Source organism: Talpa europaea (assembly GCF_964194135.1).
Source record: "Talpa europaea genome assembly, chromosome: 7".
In the NCBI taxonomy this organism is placed as follows: Eukaryota; Metazoa; Chordata; class Mammalia; order Eulipotyphla; family Talpidae; genus Talpa; species Talpa europaea.
This window is the reverse complement of record NC_140074.1, coordinates 108,136,485-108,162,989: the sequence shown is the minus strand read 5'-3', so window position 1 is coordinate 108,162,989 and position 26,505 is coordinate 108,136,485. Positions and strand designations below refer to the sequence as shown.

Below are 26,505 nucleotides of genomic sequence, written 5' to 3'. Positions count from 1 at the left end.
AATTTAGAGATCCCATAGAGCACCCACAAATGTCCCTTCTCCAGCCTCCTGGGATGACACAACTCGCTTCCTATTTCCAAGGCTTTGCAGGGAATCAGGCCCCAGGAACCAGCTACCCCTGGCTCTGGACTGGGAAAAGTTCTCCCCTCTGAGCCATAGATTTTTTTTTTTTAATCCACGGAATGGATAATTCTAGCAACTGCTACCTCTTCTGGAATGTTGGCAAAGTCCAATGTGATCAACTAGTCTCTTATAATGAATGCCGATAATCCAATTATTTCCTTTGAATAAGGAGTTGGCCAGAGAGTAGGGATGTCTAAAATTTAAGAGAATTAATTCACTGCCTCCATGGCTGCAGTCATTGTCCCCTGATCATGCGGTACTAATATGACCCTTATAGGAAATACAGCCCTAGCACCAAAATCTTCCAAGCAGGAGTTCTAAGGTCCCTTAGAAGAGTTAATCCTAGAGGTACACATCTGGTCAACTTCAGCAACATAACTAGAATATATGGAAAGTTTAATTCTACAGTCCTGAAATGAAAATGTTATTAATGTACACACAAGTACATACACACACACACACACACACACATACACTTTTGCAAAACATAGGCAATCAACGGATATGTGTTCATTGACTTATTGAATATTCCCGTGACCATTTTAAAAACTGCGTGTGATGTTAAAAATGTGCTTTTCATGTTAAGTAGGAAAAAAAAAGGCACAGCCCTTTCACTGAGGAAAAGCAGGTTCTGACAAATCTTTGGAAGAGTTTTAGTTAATAATAATCTCCAGGCCTTTTCTGCTGAGTAATTGACATACATATAGGAAAACTCAGAGGATTTAGCAGAATAATCTGGAGCACTGGATTTTATAGTGTAGACTGGAATTTGCTGATATATTATGATATCAATTTAGCATGTAAGGACCACATTTGGGAAAAAAAAAAGTGAACGTACTAGAATGCACCGTCCATTATATTGGACAGTGGGTATTTGCGACAGAGGGTAAGAGGCAAAGATTTTCTTATGATCTCCAGGAGTAACTGCTTCTGGGCTAGAATGGACTCTGTTAAAAGAGATGATAGGCAGAAAAAAATGAGGCCTCTTTTCTACCTGTAGCGCTGTGACTGTAAAGAATGAAACCATCACCAGCCCTGCAGGAAGCCACATGGGAAGGAAATCTTCATGAGAAGGAAGAGACAGTCCCTCTTGACCTTGACAGCTGCCTTAGTGAGCTCTTAAGAGTCAACAGCAGCAAAAGGAGGCTGCCTGCAAGACAGACGTGTCAAGAACACGTTAAACAGCCATTCAGGACCTGGGGCCCAGACCTGGGAATTGTGTTGTTGGATGTGGAAGAAAGCAAAAAAGAAAAACAAGGTTTAGTTGAAGAGTGGTTGAAATGAAAATGTACTTAACATGTATCCAGGTGTCTATTAAAAATTTTTTTTGGTATTAGATTATATCTTTACCTAGATACAAAACAAGTCGGGGAAGTCAATGTTTTGCTTATTTAAGAAATTCTGTTTTTCTAGAAAAGGCAATATTGAAAGGAATGTCTGGTAAGCAGGAATTAGTCAAGTTATTTTGTGGGGGGTGATGGAGCGGGGGCTGTGGGAGACAGCATTCCAGGCAGAGGGAGAAGTATGTGCAGAGGCCTGGCAGGCAGACAGAGCACGTGTGCTTAGGGACCCTCCGGGGAGTTCAGCTTGGCTGGAGTTTGTACAGAGCGGTAAGCGAGGAGACGGGTGGCGGCGCTGGTCTAGAAGGGCTCTATGCACCATGAGACGGGGGAGCCTGGAGAAGGACCAGGCTGGGGCACAGGACTCAGTTTGGGCCACATGGAAATGTTGGTAGGTGATGGGATAAATGGTTCTGGAGATGTGGGGAGAAAGGCAACTTGGAGATTATTTGGAAAGTCAGTTTATGGAGTGTAATCAAGGCCACAGGAACAGACTGCTCTGTACTGATGGAGGGAGAATAGGAGAGGGCCAAGCTAGGGTCTTCAGAAATAAATTTAAGGCTGACAGAGAAGGAAAACCCAGAGAAGGGGCTGAGAGTAGCCAGAGGCAGAAGAGATCCAGGAGAGTGCGGTGAGACAGGAGCCGCAGGGAGAGCACTTCCAGAAGGCAGGGCATGGTTCCAGGAAGAGTGGAGGTACAGCCCAGACGTGCAGTGGCGTGGCTGGGAGCAGCGCAGCTGCGGGGGGTCAGGCTGGGTGCAGGACTGCTCCTCCCCTCCACAGGGGGCAGAGGAGAAGGCAGTTGCAGGGACATTTAGGGCCTGGGTGCAGGAAACCAATAATGATGATGAATGACAACCATTTTCTCTCAGGGGGAGAGATGAAATGGCGGGTATGAGATGTAAAAACAGGGACATTTGAAAAAGTATCCATGAAGAAGGAAAGAGAATGATTCAGGATGACGGGATGAGCTTGTGCACCATACTAAATCAATAGCAAAAGCTGGGGGGAAATAAAAAAATACAAACTCAAAGAGGACCCAGGACTTGGGGCATCTCTAAAATAATGAAAACAGGTGAGAAGTGACAGCAGCAAGCAGAACTGCTGTGGAACTGCTAACTTCTTGGCTGAATGTAGAATTTACTCATTCAGTAAACAGTAAACTGTGCACCTACTATGTGCCAGACACTGTTCTGGGAACTGGATTCTGCTGCAAAAGATGAATGCAAACTGAGAACAGGAGAAGGGGGCACTGGAAAATGGAGAAGGCTGTCAGGGCTCACTGGGGAGCAGAGACCATGAACTTGCAGAGGCACCAATCTGAACAATTTGTGATTTTTTTCTTCGGCAAGCGAAGTCTAAGAACAGAGCTGCACTGACTTCCATTTGGACTTTTGTTGAATGGGGACAACAGAAAGGTACCCAGGGGCAAAGGGTGTAATAGTAAGAAAACAGTTCAGCCAGCTCTGGTAGGGTTGACCATGCAAATCGCACATGTGACTAAAAATAGACTAATTGGGCAGTGGCCCTGACAGAAGACAGAGCTAACATCTGTTCATAGGTTAACCATGTTTTAAAACAGACCTCAAACTTGAGTAAGCATAGACATCTTATTAAAATTCGGGTGCTGATTTGGTAGGGCTGGGTGGGGCCTGAAACGCTGCATTTCTAACCAGCTCCCAGATATAGATGGGGCTGCTGGTTTCCAGTTATGGTTTCAAAGGGTTTGCTTTACTTTTGGGGACAGCTGATTTGTCCTGTGGTATAGCTGGCTAGTGGGGTACTAGAGCTAGTTGTCTGTTACATTCCCAGGAATTCTGTTAGCAGACTGACATCCTGGTTGATAGCTTGAATTTTTACACCATAGAAATGCACAAATGCTACCCATCAGGTGAATGAGTGGGTAAACATTTGCCAGTACATCCCTGGCTAACCCTGTGTAATGGTGAGGCTTTGCTACATAATGGGCTTAAGTGTCAGGGAGTTTGAGAGTCTGCCTCATTCACACTGATAAGGAGGCATCGTCTGGTGGCTTTACCAAATGAAGTGCCTGCTGGGAGGCATGAAAGGACTCGATCCTCTCTGTGCAGGACAGTACCTGGCACTGGCAAACACTGGATGTCCCATATCTGTATGTCCTGTGAGCCACCCAGACAAGCAGGGTCTTGGGAAGAGAGAGAGGGACCAAGAGACTGCTTTGGGCGAAGGGTGACTTGTTGGAATTTCTCATCCACATTGAACTGAATTTCTCTGGCTGCCTCTGGCGTGGGGGGTAACTTCGAGATCATGGGAGGCACCACCAGCTACTACTTTAGCTGGAGTTGTAAAAAGCGAAAGCGATTCTCAACAACAGCAGAGAGAAGCAGGTTAACTTCCGTAATATCTGCTTGATTTACTGGCTTGTAAAATGGAGGTGAATTAAAAACAAAAACATACATTTAATGTGGCCAGAGAAAATCAAATGAATCCCTTTTGGTGGTAGTTTGGAGAGGAAAACGAACTCCTTCGGTTAAAAAAAAAAGGTGTCTCAGGTTTTCTGACCCGTAGGTCATGCAGCTTTAATTTCCTTTCCCTCTTTTTTAATTTCAGAAACTGCTTAAGGTCACAAAGACTTTTCTGAATCCCTCAGCTGTCTGGCAGATGAATTGCTGCCAGTTTTGCTCAGGTTACTAACTTGTCTGTGCCAGGGTGAAGTTCCCCAAATCTGACTGAATGCACCTTCAAATGTGTTTTCCGGAATAAACTCAGGTGCTCCAAGGAGCTTCTGAAAAAGGTGACCGGAGCAGAGAGCTGACCCGGGGTGGTGGCGTTAGTACCTGGAAGGCGGTGTCCTGGGGATGGAATTTGGTGGTGCCAGGCCCAGGCTTATGTGAGCCCAAATTGGCCAAGAGCACCTGAAGCGCAGGGGAAAGGCTGAACTCCTAGTCAGGTTCAGAAAAGGCAAAGCCTTCCTCCTTGAGGACAACTTCCAGGGAAGATGGGGTCAGAGCTTCTCGTTTCTACATCCAGGTGGAGAACGGTGGCATGGACAGCTGTGCACATGTGTGGGCTCGTGGGAGTGGGACGTGGCTGGCTGCATTTCCAAGGTTTGCTTCTCCTTTCTTTCCAGAGCAGAAAGGAGTGTGATGGGGGTCTGGTCCTGAGAGATGGCCTGATAAGGCACTTCTGCATCTCTAGCCACAGACCTTCTCTCCCTGTCCTGCATCCATTCTGTCCATTTGCCAATTATTACTCAGGCTCTATGGGAGGCATGAAGCTAGAGCTGTGGAGACAGCGCTGAGTATAATATATCTCTGTCTTCTTAGTGTAGGAACAGAGGGATTGACATGAGATGGAGAAAAAAAGAGAGAAAAGCTTAACTGCTAAAACCAAGTAGCTAAAGGATTCAGAGCATCTGCGGAAAGGTGAGACTATGTGATGATGCAGCGTTCCAAGCCTTGCCTGAAATGCTTTGATTCTAAAATCTTGCTGGTCTTGATTCCTGCCCCCAGGTTGAAAGGTGCTTGTCCCTGGGGCTCTCTCTCCAGGTCGGAGCAGGGACGGAGAGTTCACAGTGAAGACTAACAGTCTCATGGTCTTGAGAACACTCTGGCAAGCAATAGAGGGAGGGCCTGCAGCCAGGATCCCTCCACCCAGTACAAAGTTCCCGTTGACCTCAGAGAGCTGGGAAGAGGCCTGTAGGGGCGGTCTCAGGCAAAAAGGCAGGGCAAGCATAGCCACTCACACACAGATATCTAGAATAAAGAGGTGCTTTGGAAAAGAGAGGCAGGCTCTGCTGTAATTGTGTGGAGATGGTGTGTGAATGTGTGCGCACGTGTACACCTGCCTGCCTGGGACAGGGCTCGCTCCCATCTAAGGATGTCTTCTGATTGCTCTCTGGATGTGAGAGGCCACCCCAGGCCCCAGCGGTTAGGCCTTCTCAGAGCCAAGAGTGCAAGGGCAAAAGGCATCAGGCTTGTTTCCTCCCAGGTTGGCAGGCCCCACAGCCACTGGCCAATTTATAAAGTCTCAAGCATGGTGGAAGGTAGGCTGCCTGAGGACTCAATGCCTTTGGGCTGCTGAAGACCTGGGGAGGCCCCAAGGTTGTCCCTCCCCTGGGAGAGTCATGCTGGGGGCATTTATACAAAACCACTGTGTTTATCACGGCACTTTTGTATGCAGTATTCTATACAGGCAGGGTCAGTTCCCCTGGGAACTCCCCTTTACACAGGGCTCCCCCAAACAGGAGACTTCCCAAATGGACAGCAATCACAGCAGTTAAAGCCAACACACATCCTCTTCTGCCACAGAAACTCCATACCAACAGGTGCCAGTCAGGCCCCTGTCAGGTTAGGAGTCTGTGGCTGCTTTTACCTGTTCCAGGGCCCACGACGTCCCGGCTGGGCGACTCGGCCATGGCGTCAGCGAGCCGCTCCCGCAGGCCCTCCTCCGTGTGCTCCATGGAGGCCATGTGCCGTAGCCCGAAACCCTCAGGCCAGCTCCCACACACCTCCAGCAGGGTCACGCTCCGGTCAAAGGTACCTGCAGCACACACGGCACATCTGACAGTGAGTCCACAGTGGTGAGAGCAGGCTGTGCTTTCTGTCTGTCCACCACCAACTCCCCTCCCTGCCCAGCCTCTTCCTCGGGGCAGAGGAAGGAGAGCGCCCCATGGCACATGTAGTTGTAGGGCAGAGTGAGCAGCTGTGCCCCCGGAGCAGAGTGTAGCCCTCCAGGTCATCAGACAGTGGTGTTTCAACTGTTTTCTGAGGAGCCAGCTGGCTCCTCTAAAGTCTTCAGGACTGCTTCAGAACACCTCTACTTTTCTCTGATAAAACAGACTCCACCTAAAAATTCACTTCACAAAGGATTTAGATAGCTTAACTTAAAAACAACAACAACACCAAAAAAAAAAAAACAAAAAAAAAAAAACAAAAAAAAACAAACCCCAAGCCCCTCTGCTCTATAATCTATACCAAACCTCATTTCACAGTTGACTCTCAGGCCCAAGACCCAACAGCAAGTTTGTGGTAGACTTGGCTCAAGTGCTCACATCTCCTGGTGTCTCAGTCTAGAACTCAGGTTTTGCGGCTCCACAGCTAGTGTCCCAGCTGCCCGAGGACATGCACCCAACTCGGGCACCATTTGGGGGGGATGCTAGCAGTGGAGTTCAGCGATAGTATCTTCAGCCAGGATCTTTCCTTATTCTGAAGCTGCTCCCTGATTCTAAAAGGAACATGGTGTTCTGCTGAATGCCAAGATTAGATTTTGCATGCAAGATCACTTCAAAGTCCAAATTTAAATTATTCTACTTTATTATACAGCAAGTCTTCTGTGAAAGCTTATTTCATCTACTCTCTCTTGGAAGGAGATTATAGTCATGCTCTGTTGCTTTAAGCACATACCATTTCCCCAGTGATTAGGTAACTGAATCCACCGCATTTATTGGGCTTGGTTCCTGCCAGCACCAGGAAGATGGGGAAAAAAATGCAAATGCCAATGTTTCCCAAAGTTAAAAGTAAGCGCGACACACACTCTTTATCAGGCCTTGCTTCTCCTCTTTGATCAGCCGTCAGAAACTATCTTTCCTAGGCAGCCAGGACTGGGCAGCATCAGCACACACTCTCTGCCACTGACAGGTGGTAATAGAGAGGGTGCGAGGCCCAGCCCCGGCAGGCGGCCCTGCCTCTGATAATGGCCGAAGCATTGAGGTGATAACCGTTAGTAAACACTCCGACAGTGGGTGACTCCATACATCAGCAAAGAGGGCCAGATAATCCTGAGCTTTCTTGACTAGACAAAGGCCCTTGGCCAGCCTGCCGGGATTTATATGTGTGGCAAGGGTCACTACTGGCTCCTGAATGTCATCAGCCAAGTTTGGCTTTGATTTATCTCTTGCCTAATTGTAGGGTAGATTTCTGGCGCTGGGAGCACGGGCAGCATCTACAGATGCATCTCCCATGAAGAGGCCCACCTTGGGAGTGGGTGGCTGGGGGTCAGCTTGTCAGGCAGGACTCAGGAGTAGGAAGCTGCCCTAAACCTGGGGAGCCAGGTGCTGGGTAGTGGGGGTGTAGTGCAGAGTATCAGCCCTGGGGTCACGCACTGGCAGTGCCAAGCCTAGAGAAAACACCTGACCAACATTAGCAACAACTCAAAGGTACCCAGTCCCCAAGGACACACAGGGACTGATAACCTAAGCCAAGGTTTTGATTCTGCAATCCAGTCACTAAGTGATGTGAGACAAGTCTCTCTATCATCTTTTTCCATCTCTGAAGTGGAGTTAATAACTTTTGCCCCATCTCAAAGGAGTAAAGAGCTTATGCAAGGGTCCTGCCAGGAATATGCGCTTTCCTCTGGTGCTGCCCCACTCTCAGTTGACAAGATCAAGAGCGAGAGCCTCATTGTTTTCTGCAGGGTCTGCCTGGGACATCTGTGCATAGCGATTTCCAGAAGCTCTTTCTCCCTGTATCCTCAGGGCAGAGGCGGCAGCTTTCTTATGAACAGAGATAACCCGGAGCCTGGGGAATGGAAGGGAGCAGGGCGCCTGTAGAAAGGCACTCCACACACTGCACTTAGAGATCAGGGCAGGTAAGGCAATAGCAGGTCAAGGGGATGTCAGAATTTCAGTTTCCAGGAGGAAAACAAAAAAATCCAGGAAGATATTATAGCAAGAAGAACTCATGGAAGAGGGTGGAATGGGCCCGTGAGAGATGATTAAGGCCACAGGAGTATGTAATACTTTTAGGGACGAAGGAACAGGACAGAGGAGGAGAGTCATGAACTACCTGGACTTCAATATAGACTCCAGTGCATATTAGCTGCGTGGCTCTGGGCAAGTTCTTTGCTTTCTGAGCCTCTGAGTCCTCATCCATAAAAAGGGCAGGACTATGGTGAGGATCGCAGTGGTGAGAGGTAAGCTCATGCGGAACCCATTACCACTCTGCACACACTGGGTCCGCGCACGTAGAGCTTGACAGTGACTCACATGTGTGACTTTGTGCTACTTGAGACATTGTTGCAAATTTTGATGACCACAATGATCCTGAGAAGTAGGATGGATACTACCCCAATTTATAGAGGAGGTGCTGGAAGCTCAGAGAGGTGCAGTGGCTTGCCCAACAGTCTCTGAGTGACAGATCTGGAACACGGGCTCCTAATACTAGCTTGGGGCTCATTTGATCGGCTCACACACTGCTTCCCTTCACCGCAGGGAGGGGGGTAACTTCTCCGCACTGGAGAATTGTTACATGGAGAAATCATCTCTATTTTTCCTAACTTGTATTAGGCACTCCTGTCACCTTCATTCAATGCCTTTTACGAGTTTTTCTCACTCCCACCCAACCCACCATCCTGGGACTATCATAGGAAGGCCGCTGAGTCAGCCTGTTGGATGGCACAGGAGAAAAACAAGTAAACAAAAGATCGAACCTATTCTTTTTTAGCAAGGGCACTGCTAGGGAGTTATGGGTAAGAGCAGTTGGGGATAGAAAAAGTGTTCAGCAAAGGAACATCTGGTGGTTTTTACTGTGCTGAGAAGTCACTGGGAGAAAAATCGGTAGTTCACTTATCCTGCTAGGAGTCCCAGCAGAAGCTCTGCAATGCCCCCTTCCTCAGCCCTCCCACCCGGGCCAGTGCAGATGAGGACAGCGAAGGAGCTCACGGCTCTCCGGGTCCTGGAGCAAGAAGGGCTGCAGGTGTGTGTGTGTCAGCAGGGGCTGGGGTTAAGAGGCCGAGCCCTTAGAGGATGAGGTCACCTCTGGGCTCTTAGGAAACTGCACATCTTGTCAGCATTGTCAGCACAGCTATCATTCATCTAGCCGGCCCAGAGACACTCCATCAGATGGGCTGGCCCTTTGAGTCCCATTACAGGGGAAAGGGTCAGTTTCAAGGGGGAGAAGACACTCACTGCAGGCTGTTTTGCAAAGCACAAAAAATACATACTTAGCAACAAAGATCTTTTGCTGAAGCAACACGCTGCTGTTTACAAAGCCCTCTCACGTTTACTATTTCAGTTAACTCACATTTATCAAATATTGATTAGCATCCACTATGATATGAGTCAAGCCCTGAGGTACAGGGATACAGAATGAGCCAAAAAAAGAAAAGAGCTGATGGTTCTTTAGAAAACGCTGGGAAGTAGCAATAGTCACCATTTAACAGATTTATATTTTATTGGGGCTAAGGGAAGGGAGGTAACTTAAGGTCACTGCTTCTAAGTGTAATGGTCTTCCCATGATGTTCCCTAGGAATTTCTTCTCTGAGGTTGCCTCCCACCACGTTATCCTCCGAGTATCATTTCCCAAGATCCAGTTCAGGTCTCACCTGCTCAGTGAAGCCCTAGGTGACTACCCAAAGTAGAATGAGCAAACTTGTATGAACCGATTGTATGAAAATTTCTTTACTTTTCAGGTGAAGCTGATGAAACTATCCACCTGCCAGTGAAGTGTGTCTGCATACATAAAATGACGTCACCAATTTCAGGGTGTTTATGGACACCACTGAAGCCCACCCTTGAATTCCAAGTTTCGATCAGTCCCATCGGAGAAATCTGAGTTACTTCAGAGTCAACACCCTTTGGGTGGGGTACCAGAGGCTAAACACCCAACGCCAAGACTGGGAGGAATGAGATCAAGGGGATGCAGAAAAGGGAGCTCAAATTAAATAGAAGGAAGACAGTAGGTGAGCAAAAACAACATCACAGTATCACATTACCAGTTTCCATGTGCTTATTTTAAATTTGAGATTTGTGGACTTGGAAGAACCAAAACAATCTGCCTCGGGTGACAAGGAGAGCAGCCCCACACAGGTGAGCTTTCTGAATCCTGCTTCCCAGCACGGCATCCTGGGTTATAGTTTCTCCCCAGAGGAGAACTGGGTCATGTTCTTGGGTTTCGCAAACCATTAACACCGCGCTGTGACAGCTGGTAAGCTAGCGGCTCAGGGGAGGCCAGGGGCACACACGCTCTGCCTTTTGTGCACCATTGTTGAGGGGCAAGGAAGCCCAGGGGGTGGAGGTGGCGTGGCGGAGCCGGGATGTTCTTCTGAGCTGATAGGGTCTAATCACGCCCCTGCTATTTAGGAGACCGTGGCGCAGCCTCCTGCATTGCATCAATTAGCTTCAGCCCAGGGCTTGGATTTTTCTGGGAGCCTGTTGATCAGATTTCCAGCCACCAGGGAGGCCAGTACCAAAAGTCAAGCCTTAACTACTGCTCTTATTAAGCTCTGAGAGTTCTCATTGCTCATTAGACAATGTCCTTCAATACTTAAGCCCTTCTGGGTGAGAGCTCATGATAAAACAAATGATAACAATGATGCCCAAGATGACTAAGAGATGATCCCCTGCACGAGGGAGGCGGCACAGCACAGCCTCCTTGCTAGCTCACTGAACTAAACGTGGGAGAGCACCTGGCCATACTCTACAGGATGGTGCCTATGAGCACAGGCCAAGGACTTAGCTTTATTTGGTCACTGTGGGTGGTTACAGGCACACTTCACTATGTCAACATGCATGGTTTTGTGACTTGCAGAGACTGGTTCTCTGTGTGAGGAAGAGAGACTGGGAGGCCCCTATCTGTACCTCTCAATCCTTTAGAGTAGTTCCCCTGAAAGCATGATGCCGCATCTACAGTCTTGGTGCAGAGTAAAAGGGCCTAAAATTGGGTAATCTTTTAGGATTTGGATTATCTAATGTTTCCCAAACTTGCGACAGTCAGCTTACCATGTTTGTCCCATAGTCATTCATTTGGTTGAGGGGGTTGCCTTTGGGGGTTAGGTTATTTTGAAAACCATCTACTACTACAGTTCAGAGGTAAAATGAGCAAGAGAGAAAGGAAAGGTACCAGCAAAGCAGAGCAAAGTCTTAGCTAATGCTGGCAAGCCAGGAGATGCTGATGTGCCAGATGAAGTGAGGCAAGCACAGCTGTTCTCACAGGCCCTCAGGGCCACCAGGGATTATCCGTCGTTCACCAGAGGTCCATGAACAGACCGCCACATGTGGCCAGCATATCAAAGGGTCCTGGGCCAAGGAAGAGGGACTCAACAATAATTGAGACATCAGGAATTTCGTCACAATTTAACACCGGCCACTTCCACTGCTGCAACATATGATCATAACTCATACTTTCAGGGTGGAGGAGAGATTACAAATCAAGACACGTAGGTTATAACTGGAATTCTCCCACTAAATTTCCTGGTTACTGTGGGTCTTAATTTCCCCCATTTAACACATGGAGAATAAATGGGAGACTCCCATATATAGGGGTGATCACATTGGCCCTAACAATCACAGTGTAACCAACAATAATACACTAGCAGGAATGGTGAAATGATGATGGTGGTATCTCAGATAAAAAGGACCAAACTTCATTTTCTAGGAGTCAGATAACATAATCAAGCAGTCACCTGAAAAAAAATCTTGTTTTATAAGCACCATCTCCTGATATTTTCTCACTGTAAGAACTTGGGAAAGTCACTTGGCCTCTTTGGTCTTAGGTTTCCTTACCTACATTAGTGGGATGGATGGGGTCCCTCCAAAAGGCATGTCCACCTCAGAACATGCCATGATTTGGAAACAGGGTCTCTGCAGATGTAACTAAGAATCTCGATATGAGAACACCCTAAATTTAGGGTGGGTCTTAAATCCAACGACTGGTATCCCTATTAGAAGAGAAAGGAAGGAGCGACCCTGGACACAGGGAACAAGGCCACGTGAAGGCAGAGGCAGAGACTGACTGACACTGTGACGGTGGCACAACACCAGGAGCGGCCAGAACCTGGAAGAGACAAGGGAGACTTTTCCCTTGAAGACTCTGGAAGGGGTGTGGCACTGCTCATTCTCTGACTTTCAACTTCTGGCCTCCAGAAATATAAGAAAATAGGGTCTCCCTGGTGGCGCAGGTGGTTGAGCACCGTGCTGCGAAGCTGTCCACAGCCTCTGCAGTGCGGGTTTGATTCCCAGCTGGCTGGCGAGATACCCATATGGTACAGCAGACCTCTCCTGTCTTGCCCGCTGCTCCCCCCAGCAGTGTATTTTGGTCAATCTGCCTGTTCTGTTCCCCGCTCTGTCTCTGGTGAATCCTCTCACCCTCCAGCACATCTGGACTGTACCCTGGTTCTTGTATAAATAAATAAATCTTAAAAAAAATGAGAAAATAAATTACTGTTTTTTAAAAATAAAAATTTTTGCTTTTAAAAAATTAATAAGATAAACATCATCAAGTTTGTGGGAATTTATTCGGGAGCCCTGGGAAAATAATCCATCTAAAGGGACATGAGCATCTGCCCTTTGAGGTGGTGGGGGCACCTGCTCCAAACTACCAGAAAAAGCACTTTGTGTAACTGCACAGGGCTGGGCCTGCAGAGCCCACTACCCAGGGCTCTGGGAGGGCTGGTGGGCTCCATGAAATGTTCAGAAAGTGAGGAAAGGGAATGGCAACACCTCTAGGCCAGAAGGCAAGCGGCCAGAGGACCCATAGTAGGTGGGGAACAGTCGCACAGGCCCCTAGTCTGAGCAACCCCATCATTCAAGTTGAGTAGCCTTGAGTCATTATATAGCAAGGACCATTGATGGGGGGACACAGCATCAAAGTGGTATATGTCCCCCACTTCTCTGAGGATGCCTGCAGGGGCTATGGGAGGGGAGTGAAGTGGCCTCTTAGTTCTAAGATTAGGTCCCTTACATCCCCACGATCGCCCCACATCTGAGGGTGGGACAGAGTATTTCAGCTCTCTAAATTGTTTTTTTTTTAAAAGAAATAGAATCATATACAAAAGAGGCAAGGATGACATGGGATAGACTGCTGCTGGCAGGAATATTATTGGTATGAACTATCTGGAAGGCAATTTGGCAATATATATTAAGAATCTTTCAAAAACATGCCCAATTACTGAAGTAGGGAAGCTACTTCCAGAAATCCAGCCCAAGTAAACAATCGTTGTTGCCCACAGACCAAACATAAAGATAGCCTTGTTATAGACGGGTATTTGTTAAGTAAATCCTACTTCATTCTTGAAGTAGAATATTAGGTAGTCATGAAAAACAATGTTTATAACTGAGAAAATTCTCTAAGAGCGTTAAACCAAAATTGTAGAGTAAGTACAAGCAAAGTAAAGGAAGCCTAGAAAAGCATTTTAAATGATTCATGAGAAAATGTTAACTATGGCTGCCTCTTCTGTCACTGGATCCTTGCTCCATGTTTTCTATAATTTTTATAATCAGTATAAAACAAACACACACTAAGAAAAAGCTGAGAAAGACAAATATGCCCTGTGACTGAGTGCTGACCCAGGGGGCAGCATGTGAGAAGCATCTGGGCCACGCTTCCCGGCCAAGCGCTGGGCTTGACTTGGCTCGGCTAGGTGGCTCTCCCCCCAGTGGTCACAGGTGCCTGCACCCAGTGTTGACTTATCTCTGCATACATCTGACATATTTCTTTTTAATTCGAATAAGGAATGTGTACCAACTTGTGTGGGAAAATGGCAGAAACAATTCTACCTCTTTACAAATTTCATACAACAGATTAGACAGGGTTAGAAGAGCAACTTGGGAAGGAGCCAATTTTTAAATCAAGTCCCTTTACTTGTCATCTTGGGATGAACAGGACACAGTTTCTTAGGAGACAACCAGGATCAAGTTATGTCTGAGCCCACTGGGCAGGGCCCCTGCCATTTACTGGGGAGCCCAAGAGATCTGCCATCAGTGCAGGGCCCCGTAAGGAGACTCTTGACAGGTTCTATACTCAGCGGAGACCTGGAGGTGCCTCAGAGAAGAAGAGAGCTTTCCAAGTCAGGCTGACACCCCCTTTTCCCAGATAGGATTCTAGATGACCTTTCCTCATCTGCTTTAAACTGGGCACAATCAACATTTCTACCCTTCAAGTGTGAGGAAAAGAATCAGTTTGTAGATTGAGTTCAATAAAAATGTTGCCATCAGGATGCTCTGACCTGCTTCTGGGGGTGCAGAGAAAATGTACACGTAGCTCTATTACAGGGTTCCTGGGGCAAGGCTCAGGATACATAGTAAGACAAACTGACTCAGAAACCTACCAACGCCTCAAGTGGAAAAACTTCATGGAACTGTATCTTTCCAGACAAGCAGGCACACGAACTGGGGTTTCTAGGACAGTTCCAATTCCAAAGAATTGGTCTGTGATCAGGTATCAGGAAAGATAAGGCGACCAGCACTGGCTGAGTCTCTTTTGTGCCCACAGAAGCACTTCACATCATTTAAATCATCCCAACAACGCTATAGGTTGATGCTAATATTTCCATTTTACAGATCAAGGCAGTTGGGGTTGGGGGAACAACTCAACTAAAATCTTCTGTTGTCTTAAAAGACATTTCACACAAATAAGTTGCATTTGAGGCTTTCAACCGAGGAGAATTTTAAGTCTGAAACCTGGGACGAGGAAGTTCTCTTGGTCTTCTAGACTGTTGGGAAAGGAAGGGGGAACCACCCTGTGCTGGAGTTGACGGGTCTAATCCGTGACTTATTTATGTTGGAGTCACTCAATGATGTGGGCTTTAAATGGTGCTCCCAGCTTAGGCCAAAGGCATTCCTATTTGTAGTGTGTGGTCAGCCTTCCACTTCTTTCTGTCCCCAAATCCATCAGATCTCACTCCAAGGGGCAAACCTGAACTAGATTTTCAGCCTCAGGCACCTGGGATGAAGATCTGTGTCTGGCCTGCAGTTCTGACAGGGGCCATATTACATAACAGGATCCCTACTCATAATGAAGACATTTAGCAAAGACATGGCCTAAGGGCCTGAGGTGAGATGAGAAACAGTGTGGTTTGGACACCGGAGGGCACCTACGGGAGCTGAGTGGTTGGGGACTGTTCCCATCAGGTGAAAGTTTGGAGGCAGGACATTCCACAGTGAGGGGGTAGGGTAATCTGAGGACAAACATGAAGGCAGACTGTTCTTCGGGTAGAGGCAGTGAGTTGAGTCCACTGGATCTGGAGGCCATCAGTGAAGACTAATACCTTACAGAGTATTATATCACCTCATTTCATACCACAGGCATTGTATATGACAGACACTGAGGTTCAGGATGAATGACTTGCCTCAGTCACCTCAGTTTCTTGCCTCACAGTGTGGAACCGTCTGTGAAGGTCTTCAGTGAACAAATGAACACACTACAGAAATACTGTCGTGGCCACCTGCGACAGACACAGAAGTGGGATGGTGGGATGGCTTGGTGATTCCATTGTTGAGAACCTGACGAGTGTCTGCACAGTTCCCTTGTCCTGGAGGGCCTTCCCCGACTTTTGACCTTATTTCCTGGCATGGATCCCACAGAGAAGAAGCAGTGGGACTCAGCTTGGTATCACTTGCATTTATCGCATAAGGTGAGTTCAGGGCTTGTTCCATACCCGAAATAGCGAGGTGCCTGGGAACTGTCATTTTCTGCTTTGATATGTCCAAGCATTTGTTGTGCCTTGGCAGGTCACCCTGACTCAGCGGCCCAAGCATGAAACCAGGGAGGACATAGGAAAAGGTTGAAAAGCTGCAAGAACACACAGGGGGGCGGGCAGTGAGGTATAGAAATCTTAGCACTGACAATAATCCTTTGCATTGCACTCTGCTTTCCCCATTACAAGGTGCTTTCACAGGCATTTTCTCTCTTAATCCTCATAACACCCCTAGGGAGGAAAGCACTGTTACCATTCCCCATTTCACAGCTGAGGCAATAAGAGTGCTGAGTGAGGGGCAGTGTTTAGATGGGAGAACTCGCCCTGAGCTCTGCACCTTTGCTGCTCAAAGTGTGGGCCACCGAACAGCAGCGGCAACACCTGGAAGCCTGTTGGAAGTGTGGCTTCTCAGGCCCTGGCCCTGACTTCAGCAGTCAGAATCTGCATTAAATCAGATAACCGAGGAATCTGGTCTTGCCCACCACCCTGGGTCCATGACATCTGTTGACTTAGCAGCTGACAGTCAGTTGCTGTCTCCCATTCCTAGCCTTTTCCTTCCCCACCCACTAGTTCAATCCTCCAATCGTCCTCAGCTGCCAGTCCCTTGGCCTCTCCCCTCAGTTCCAGCCTTGTGTTAAGTGTTAACACAAGTTCTAGGGCCTGAGGTTAACACTCTATTAAAGCAAACACAGAAGTTCATACCTCCCGCTAACAGTCTAGGAGCCAAGTGGGAGTGCAGGGCACTAGGGGCCTCTGCACAGCTGTGGAGGGGCAGGCAGGGCTGGGGTTGTCTCTGCCCTTTCCCCTCCAGCCTTCCTGCCTATAGGAGAGAGCTGGGGAATCCTTGCTTGCCTGTAGAGAAGACGGCCTAGGCCTTGTAAAATGCCCACTTCATTAGTAAGTGTGAAAATGCCCCAAACGCTGTGTTAATCTGGTACTGATTTCCCCCTCCACTCACTGGTTTCACTGTATGCCAAGTTTGGCGCCTGTGGGCCAAGTGATTCCTAGGCCAAGGCTAGAGCTTGGGGCCAGGATTTCCCCTCCTTTCCCCCCATTTCTACTCCATTGAGGCCAATCAGGATGTTACTCATTTCCCTAGCTGAGAAGCAAGTTCCAAAAGGCAGTGGAGTCTCCTCTGCCCCGTCCCTGTGTAAGAAATGCCAGCTCCTCCCATGAACAGAAAGCAACACTTTGCTGCTGCTCTACCTCAGCACGATGCAGGTTTAGGGTCAGTCCAGAGCGAGTATGTTTGTGTGTGGAGGAAATTCTGTTTTTATCTTTGGGCCTAGGAGACAGAATAGATTAGAGGAGGATCAGAGTCACGCATAAGGGGTGAGGAGAAAAAAAAAATAGGCCAAGGTGCCACGAGGCCCCTAGGCCAGACGTGGTCCTGTCATCTAACTTGAGCTAAGGGTGACAGCTGAATGAAAAGTAATTTCTCATTGTGCTTCATTTCAGTTTTAGAATGTCATTAGGGTGGAAAAGCAATGAGAATAGTTTTCTCATATCCCTCAGACTATGAAAACACAAGTAAATAAATAAAAACCAAGACAGTTTGTTATGGAAATATGAGGGAGCAGCTCAATGAACTTGCAAATGCACCAACAAATTCACCAAACTCTGCAGGGGACGTCATTAACCCTTGCTGGGCTTTCCTTTTAAAGCAAAGAGGACTGGATATGAGATCTGAAATCTTCTAAAGTAGGAGGTGACTATCTTGCTCTCAAGATCCAAAATGGGTGGTGATCCCTTGCACCGGGTGAGCCATCCTCTTCCACCCCTGCCCAGGGTGTCTAAGGTCTAGCAGCTGTCACCTGTAGCCTTTGATTCAGGCTGCATCTCTTCTTTTCATGGTAGCACCTTCCTAGAACTTATTTTATGAACCATCACGAGATGAGGAAGGGGAACAGATCTTTGGACAGATAAGGTTGTTGGTTATAAGGTCACAAAGCTCTCTATAGGCAGAAAGAGCACTTGGTTAGGTGTAGAGACAAGGCAGATCGCTAGTTCAGGCTGTGACCTTATGCAAGTTAGTCACTTAATCTCCTACACCCCAGTTTTCTCCACTGTCAGAGGAATAATAATGCTAATCATTACTGCTAGTTATACATAATTCTTGACAATATGCTAAGATTCAATAGACAATGTATGTGATAAAACCTTTAAGATGATAACGTGGGTTCTGCACCTGAGGTACTTCTTTGACACTTACAAGCCACATGGCTTAGGTTGGTTCTTTACCACTTCCCTCCAGATCCTTTGAGATATAAGGATAGTGTCTAAGCAGTTTGGTTTCTGGAGGTGTGGGAATGCCCACCTAGCTCAGCATACTACGCATTTGTAAACCAGCAAGGCGAGCTCACCAATAATATTTTTACCGGAGCTTTAATATTGCACAAGACACTCAACTACTGCCCTCCGGGATCAAAAGGAGCTCTTCTGAAGGCATTCCGATGTCCCAAAGATATTTAAGAACCAAGAGCCTGCAGCACAGATCTTGCCACATAATAGGTGCCTGATAAATGTTTATTGAACGAGTAGATGAAAGAACAACCTTCCCTTTATTCTGATCTGGATATGTGTCATGGGTTTGAATGCAAGCTCATAAAGATGTTTCTCAGTCACCCTTCTACCTCCAGGCAGCACCATCCTTAAATTCTAAAATAACTCCTAAAAGAGAAGTCCCTATGCTCCTTAGAGTCATACTCCTGATTTTACCACTCAGCAGGTCTCTTCTTCTTGAAATATTCAAGTAAGTATATTTACTAGAGCTATCCTGGAAAGAAAATATCTCAACGTCAATTGTTTAGGAAAGATGATTTGTATTGACTACTCATTAATAACAATGTCTGATTTTCAGACAAGATGCATAGGCCCTCTGAACCATGTCTATGCTTAATAAATACCTGTAATAGCAACAAAGACCTTATTTACAAAATTGCTCCTGGAAACAGATGTATTAAGCATACTTCGTGAATTTCGCTCTTGTTCTTTTTTTTTAAAGATTTATTTATTTATACATACAAGAGCTGGGGTACAGGCCGGAGGTGTGGGGGGTGAGAGAATTCACCAGAGGCAGAGTGGGGAACAGAACAGGCAGATTGACTGAAATACACTGCTGAGGGGAGCAGCAAGTGAGTCAGGAGAGGTCTGCTACGCCATGTGGGCAGCTCCCTGGCTGGGGATAGAACTCATGCTGCAGAGGCTGCGGATAGCTTCATAGGTTGCCTCTTAACCCCTTGAGCCACCAGGGAGGCCCTCACTCTTGGTCTTTTTTTTTTTTTAAAGATTTAATTAATTAATTAATTAATTTATTTATACAAGCACTGGGTACAGTCAGAAGCGCGGGAGGAGAGAATTCACCAGAGCCAGAGCGGGGAGCAGAGCAGGCAGAAGGACCGAAGTACACTGCTGAGGGGAGCAGCGGGCGGCAGGAGAGGTCTGCGCGCCATGTGGGACCCTCCTCCGGTGGCCAGGGAGCAGCCGGGGATCCAGCCGGGGATCGAGCCGGCGCTGCGGGCAGTTTCGCAACCCAGCGCTCAACCGCCGCGTCACGGGGGAGGCCCTCTTGGTCTTAAACATAAAAACAAGTATAGCTAGTTCTTCCCCAAACCAAAACCTTCCCATCATCTAAGAATGTCTTCTTTTGTCTCTCTTCTACACTTCTTTAAGGGCCTTTTAACATACGGTGGTTTTTTTTTTTTTTAAATGCTGAATTACATTCAGATCCATTATTCGACAAAATGGAGTGGGCAATCAGACTGTCTACACCATAGGGCAGTGAGGGTGTTCCAGTATAAATGCTTTCAGAGAAGAGGAGCTGAACCAATTATCCCTTCTAAGTGCAGGATTTCTACTGGTTTCCGGAATGCTCAGACAATTGCTTAGAAACTCTCCTTTAGATGAGTGGGTGACCCTTTCCTTCTGCACACATCTGAGGAGCCCACCAGTAACAGCGGCTGACTATGGGGATTCTCCAGAACCTTAGGTGGGGAATCTCTGTGTGCAGGGTGGGAGAGAGGTGGTGTTCAACATCCTCTGGCCTGAAGCATCATCCCCAGGCTTCCCCTGGGGAGAAGAATCACTTGAGGTATTGAACAAATGGATCTTCACGCCCTTCCCTAGGATATCTCAGTGCAGTGGTTTGGGAAAGGGTTTAACTCTTATCGAGGAATCTTGGGAACCATTGCGCTGGAGTAGCAGGTCCTTAAATCCAGTCAAAGAATCTCTTAAGATTGCAAAAGCATGTGACTGTCTGCTGACGAGCATGGGGGCTCAGGTATAGGCATATGGTCTGCTGTGGCAACCCAGGTACTATAATGCCAGGCTGGACGCCAGGGACGCTGCTGGTGGCTCCCATCCTGCCTCAGTTTCCCATGATTTTCCTCCTCCCTCCTGGTCACCCCCATGTCTCGCCCAAGACTTTGCTTTGCTCCTTTCTGCTTCTCAAATTTTGGCTCTTCTTCGGCTCCTACCTTCAGCCCTCTTCTTTCTCTCTACACTCTGCCTGGGTGAGCACATCTGCTCTCATGTAACTGACTTCCAAAGGGCTAACTCATTTCTCTTCTGGCCTCTGAGTCCACCTGTGTCAGGCCAAATATCTTCGTTCCACAGTCACCTCCAACTCAAGACAATTCATCACTTTTCTTCTTCTTCAAAACTTGTTCCTCCTTCCCTATTCCTTACCCAAGTAAATGTCTACATTGTCTTCTTCATTGCCCCCACCCCATGCTCCTCCCTTTCTTCACCCCGCACCAGCTGATCAGAAAGGCCCGTGCACTTTACTTCATACTTGCTCTTGAATCTACCCACTATTTTTTTTTTTTATAGAGGCATGTTTTATTTATTTAATTTATTTATTTGTTTGTTTTTTGTTTATTATATGCACTGGGTACAGTCAGAAGCGCGGGAGGGTGAGAGAATTCACCAGAGCCAGAGCGGGGAGCAGAGCAGGCAGAAGGACCGAAGTACACTGCTGAGGGGAGCAGCGGGCGGCAGGCGAGGTCTGCGCACCATGTGGGACCCTCCTCTGGTGGCCGGGGAGCAGCCGGGGATCGAACCGGCGCCTCCGAGGCCGCGGGCAGCTTCACAACCCAGCGCTCAACCGCTGCGCCACCGGGGAAGCCCCTACCCCCTATTCTTCAGAGCCAGTGTTGGGGGCCTCACCAGTACTCCCTAGGGTTATTACAACCATCTTTAAACTGGTCTTCCAGCCCCTTAATATAGCCTCACTTAATTTGATTTTTCTTAGTGCCACGAGATTGACCTTTTCTACAAAGCAATTTTGAGTACTGTGCTCATCCTGCCTCAGGATAAAGCCTGATCCTCTTAGCACAACTATTTCTCATCTGGCCCCGGCCAGCAATCCAGACTCTTCTGCACACCCATGCCTTACCCTTGCTGCTCCCCTTCCTGGAATGTTTCTCTCTGGCTAAGTCTTATTCATTCTTTCTCATTAGACTCTAAGTACCTAGAGGGCAGCATTTGCTTCTTTTTGTTTTGTTTTGTTTTAAATTTCTGTACCCTGTCTGCCTAGCATGGTGTCACTGCTCATGGTCATGAGTAGGAAGGAAATAAGGAAGGGAAGAAATTATGGCTGTTTAACCTGAAGAGAATAAGAGCAGTGATTTCAGTACTCAAAAATCATGAAAAGTGACTTTTATGGAAAAGGGCACAGGATTTTTTTGTGGCCACGAGGGGCAAAACAGTACACAGAGAAAGGAGCTGCCACATGTCAGACCAACAAGTGAAGAGACACCAAGAGACGTGACAAGTTCCCTTCCACAGCAGACCCAAGACTCAATCCAAGCTCCAGCTCCTCCATGAAGCCTTCCTGGAGCCCCCTGCGCAGGCGGGGGGGGGGGTCCCTCTGCTGCATGGGCACAGCACCAGTAACCCCCTCGGACATGGTGTGGAGAAGACCTCTGCTCTCATACCTTCTCCTAACTTAGCCCCTTGAGTGGTTTGTATTCCCAGAGCCTAATGGATGGCACAGGAAATGGCAAAGGCTCAGGTTTTAAGACCTTTGTTCTGTCATTTTATAGTGGCACAATGTGGACAAATTACTTCTCCTGGTTCAATGCCCACATCTCTAAAATGGGAATAACAAAAAAATATTAAGGCTTTAAATGAATATGCTCAAGTACAGAACCTGCACACAGCAAATACTTAAATGTTCGACTATCCCCTGGGTCCTTATGATGATGTTGTCTTTCATTTCCGGAAGAAGCCGAGGTATTAAGAGACTTTGCATTAGGCCACAGAACTGGAGGCCGGGGCCAGGATTTTGATATCTCATCTAGTATTCCTTTCAGGGAATTTTTAAAGAAGTTTTCTCCCTCATTTTTCGATCATACTAAAATGATCTGACAATAAAAGGAAGTACTTTCTTCTTGAGGGAATATAAATGGTTCTCTGTGAATGACATTGCCTCTTCAAAGGGAATTATCTTACCAATCTGAAGATAGGCTCGGAATCTAGAAGTGCTCCTCACCCTTGTCACTGGACTCTGTAGACCTTCTAAGTCAATCCCTTGACTTCCAAGAGGATGTGGGCCCTATACCACTGTCACCTCCTCATCAACTCCCACCAAGTGCCAAGGAGGTGTGATATTTAGGTGCAGGCCCAGACCAGCACCCTTAAACTCCACCATTACTCTAGCAACCCACTCACCTGTTCTCACAATTGCATTTCTAGGGTTTTAAGAATTCCCAAATTTTAATCATGAAACTTCCCATTTCTCCATCTCTTTCACTTCCTTATTCTTATTAATGATGGTTTCTAACTTCACTGAGTTGGCCAGCTCCTGGAGCCCTCCCTATCACCCCAATATCCTGGCACCCTCCTAGTGACACTACCCTGCTGCCCATCCTGGTGTACAAGGCTCATAGATAACACCCTCAGATATTCCCTGTCACTGGTCCTCCTGGTCAATCTGATACTCCTGCTTCACCAGACACATCCAGGATCTAATTCCTTTGTTCCTGGCTCCTGAGCTGCTGAGCTATACTGGAGAAAAGCACATACTTGAGTCTTCCAGCACCATGACAAATTTACCAGCCAGGCCCTCCCTGCTCTTCAACCCCCCCCCACCCCTTTTGTTTCTGGTCAATTCCTTCCTGTATCCCCTCTCTTCTCAAGCTCCCCAAATCTGTCACAACTTGCTCCCTCATTCTCAGCAGATGACATGCCAACTAACTACCTCTGGGATTGCCTTTTCAGTTCTTTCTTTTAAAGATTCAGAAGTTCAGGCATCGTAAAAGCGACCCAGTGCAGGAGTGACAAGCACAAAACACGGCCCCTGAAGAATCACCATGTCAGCCAGTCAGGCAGAATGGAAGCAGAGTCTCCTCTGAAAAGAGAAAGCGAGAGCAGGTTGTCGGTTCAGAATGAGAGAACAGCTCTTCCAGCCTTTAATTTCTCAATGAACACATTCTGAGATTTTGCCCTTGTCACTTCTATTCTTCATCAGCTAGCTGGTGCTGCGTGGGGCTGGGTGGCATCCAAAGGTGGAAGAAAAAGATGAGCTCTTGCTCCAGGTGGGTAGTTTATGAATCCAGATTATTCTGTGTCACCTCCAAATGAGAAGGGACAGAGTGGTAATCATTCCTGTGAAATCTGCCCCTGTGTGTGTGTGTGTGTATCTGTACATCTATTTCAGAGTCACATCAGTAGTAAAAAAAAGACCAGTTTAAAGTGGCAAACAAGGGACTAGAGTGATGCCTCAACTCCTTGCCTTAGATGCCAAGTTCCTTGATGACCCAGCCTCTGCTCACTTCTCCAGCCTCATTTCCACATCAATCCCTGTCCTTTGTGTTAAATACAATGAACTTTTTTTGCTCTTCCAGTGCACTGAGCTCCTCTCATCATGGGCCTTTACATCTTTGCCTCGCTCATTCCTTGATGACAGACCTTCTGGAAAGTCTTTCCTGACACTCCCCATGTGAGGTCTGGTGCCCCTGCTATGTGCACCCACAGCAAACCACCCTGAACCTACTTAGCATGGTACCCACCAGGGGCACCGCTGGTTGCCTGTTTCCTCTTCTAGACTCTAGGTCCCAGGAGGGCAGAGATGTCATTTGCTTTATTCTCTTTGGTTGCTTCAAAACTTAAGACCTACTTTCCCTAATGTCCCTACACTGGTCGAGGAGAACCAGGGGTCTTTGATATGGGTAGAACACTAATGTCAGTGCAGAGGGAAGCAAGTCCCAGGGAAGATGAAGCTGGACTAAGAGGAAATAGTCTGGGCTCAGAAGCCCCAGAGTTGACTGCTGCGGTTCCCAATGCAATGGCTCCAACTCTTAGCACAGGTCATGCATGAAGAGGCCATGTCTCTAATAAAGTAGAAACAACTAGGAAGGGGTTGGCCCTTAAAGATCAAGGGGACTTAATGTCAAAGGACGATGTAGACAGAATGAAGGGTCAAGGGCTCCAGCTCTTCATGGGTGTCAGTGACAGAGTCAGACTTACTGCAGTTCTCTCTTGGGGGAGAGTTTTGTGCTGGTCTGGCCTGTATAATCACAAGTACCTGGAGGATAGTATTGAGAAGGGAGTTGTCAGGTGAGACACTTGGTCACACTCAAGCCTGGGAGAAAAATGGCAATGGGAGAGTGAAGATCTTGTCATCCAGCTGATTGGCACAAACCTCTGCTGACACCTCTTCAATCACGACTTCCTAATGGGGGCTACTGTCAGAACTCAGTAAAGAGCTTTTCAAATATATGGCAGCCTAAGCCCCACCCCAGATCAAAACAAATTCCTGGGGCACAAGATCATGTCCTGGGTATCTTTAAAAAAGGTGGTTCTGAAGCATTTCCTCCTGCTATAAGCCAAGAGCACACCTCAGCCCCCATTGAGGTCAGTGTGTCTACCTGAGGTGGTTAGTTCCTAAAAGCAGGGTACATCCATGTAATTCTAGCCAGCGGCCACTCTGGCGCCATCTACAACACAGTGCTAAGGGAAGGGCTTGGGCTGCTGCTCCAGAGGATATTTTTAGAAACATCGCCACCCACTCTGCACAAACAGCCATGGTCCATGTGCTCATGAAGGGCCACAGTAGAGCAGGCAGATGGAGGCATCTGGCACCAACCCTCCACAAACTCACCCAGGTTGGTGGTCCACCCAATTGGGGAATAGGATGATATTGTTACAAAGAGGTCACTTTTTGGAGAGTGCAGGAATATTCTCGAATATCTCTTGAAGAGAGATCTCTTCACACAGTACAGGGATAGAGACTTCTCAACCTTCACTGCATTTCTGTCTATAGTATAGGTCCATCTCTATGCGCCCAGGACTGTATAACGAGTGATCCAGAACTCAGGCCTGCTGAGTGGATGAACACAGGGGAACCCCTTCATGATCAGATTCATGTTGCTTCCTGTGTGAGCAGCTGGCCCAACAAGGAAGGAGGGACGGGGGACCTTGGCATTTGGGAGAATCCTAGCCTGCCGATCACTCTGAGAATCAAGAAGGAAACAACACATAAGCACCAAACCATGAAACACCACCCCAAGTTCATGATTTCCATCAGGACCGATTGCCTCCCTCCCACTCATAATCACTCTTCTGTCAATTGCTAGACAGCCATGGCCTAGGCATGTTCTCAGACACCTAAAGTCCTTAAAACTAAAATACCCCATTATTGCCCTTTAAGAATTATTATCCAAGTCATCCCTTTAAGGGGAGCCCATACGTGGCACTGCTATCTGTTTAAAAACTTGCTGCTGCTCAGAGAATGGTTGTTAACGTGCACGGGGATGAGCGCGCAGACAATAGATCCAACAATCACTTGATTCTCCAAAACAGCCTTTTTGCAAGTTAGGATCAGGCATGTTTTCAGGGTTTTATGAAAGGACGGCCAGCCTCCTGAAGGAAGAGAGTAGGAAGCTGTGAAAGAGCACGGGACTTGGAGTCAGAAGGTGTGGCTCTATCGCTGGCAAGCTGATTGTCACTGGACGAATCCTCCACTTTGGAAAGTTTCAGTGTCCTCGTGTAAAATGAGAATATACTATCTTCCTTCCCCATGTGAAGGGTTTGTTGAAAGAATAAACAAAATAAAAACTGTAGGTACCCGCACCCTCTCTGTAAATTCTAAAGTGAAGCATTTTGAGAAATTCTAGGATCTCCTTTGAGAACACGGCCTTCCTGGCATTCCTCTTCCGTAGAGGCTGATTTCTCTCCCACATCTCTTACAACACTGGGCTGGAGCTGATGTCCACTTTGTCCTCACCAATGCAGAATTCTGTTTTACAGCCTCTCCTGCACCCAGGTTTGTCTTTCGTGTCATATGACTATTACTCCCTACACCTCCTACTCTAATTCCTGACCCCAGATGCCCCCAATCCACCCCTCCTTAACAATTTTAGGTACTGGTTGACTATTACTCTTTCCAGCATAAAATCTGTCTTACGTTATGTAGATGATCTTTCTGAAAAACCAGCCTCTAGGTTTCTGAACCTACTCACTTCCAGCTCACTTCCGCCATTCATTGCCATCATTGCTCCTTTGATGTAATTCACAATACCTGCAAACACTATCACCATCTCAGGTTCAAGGGTGCCCCTCTGGCCACCATCTCTGATCTTTCAGTTCTCCCCCTTTAGCACCCCAACTCCAACAATCCTCAATGATAGGGAGTCTATCATCCACCAAT

At 47.3% G+C, this 26,505-nt stretch overlaps 1 protein-coding gene across 4 annotated transcripts in view; it reads right to left on the bottom strand.

The window, feature by feature from the left end:
- Positions 1–26,505, bottom strand: part of BCAS3 (BCAS3 microtubule associated cell migration factor) — a gene marked incomplete at its 3' end in the record, with an annotated part of 480,594 nt that overhangs the window by 16,016 nt on the left and 438,073 nt on the right. For all 4 annotated transcript variants that reach the window (XM_084239092.1, XM_084239093.1, XM_084239095.1 and 1 more), the window contains one exon: positions 5,817–5,984. In XM_084239092.1, coding sequence (XP_084095218.1) covers positions 5,817–5,984 — 168 coding nt within the window. The remainder of the gene's footprint in view (positions 1–5,816; positions 5,985–26,505) is intronic.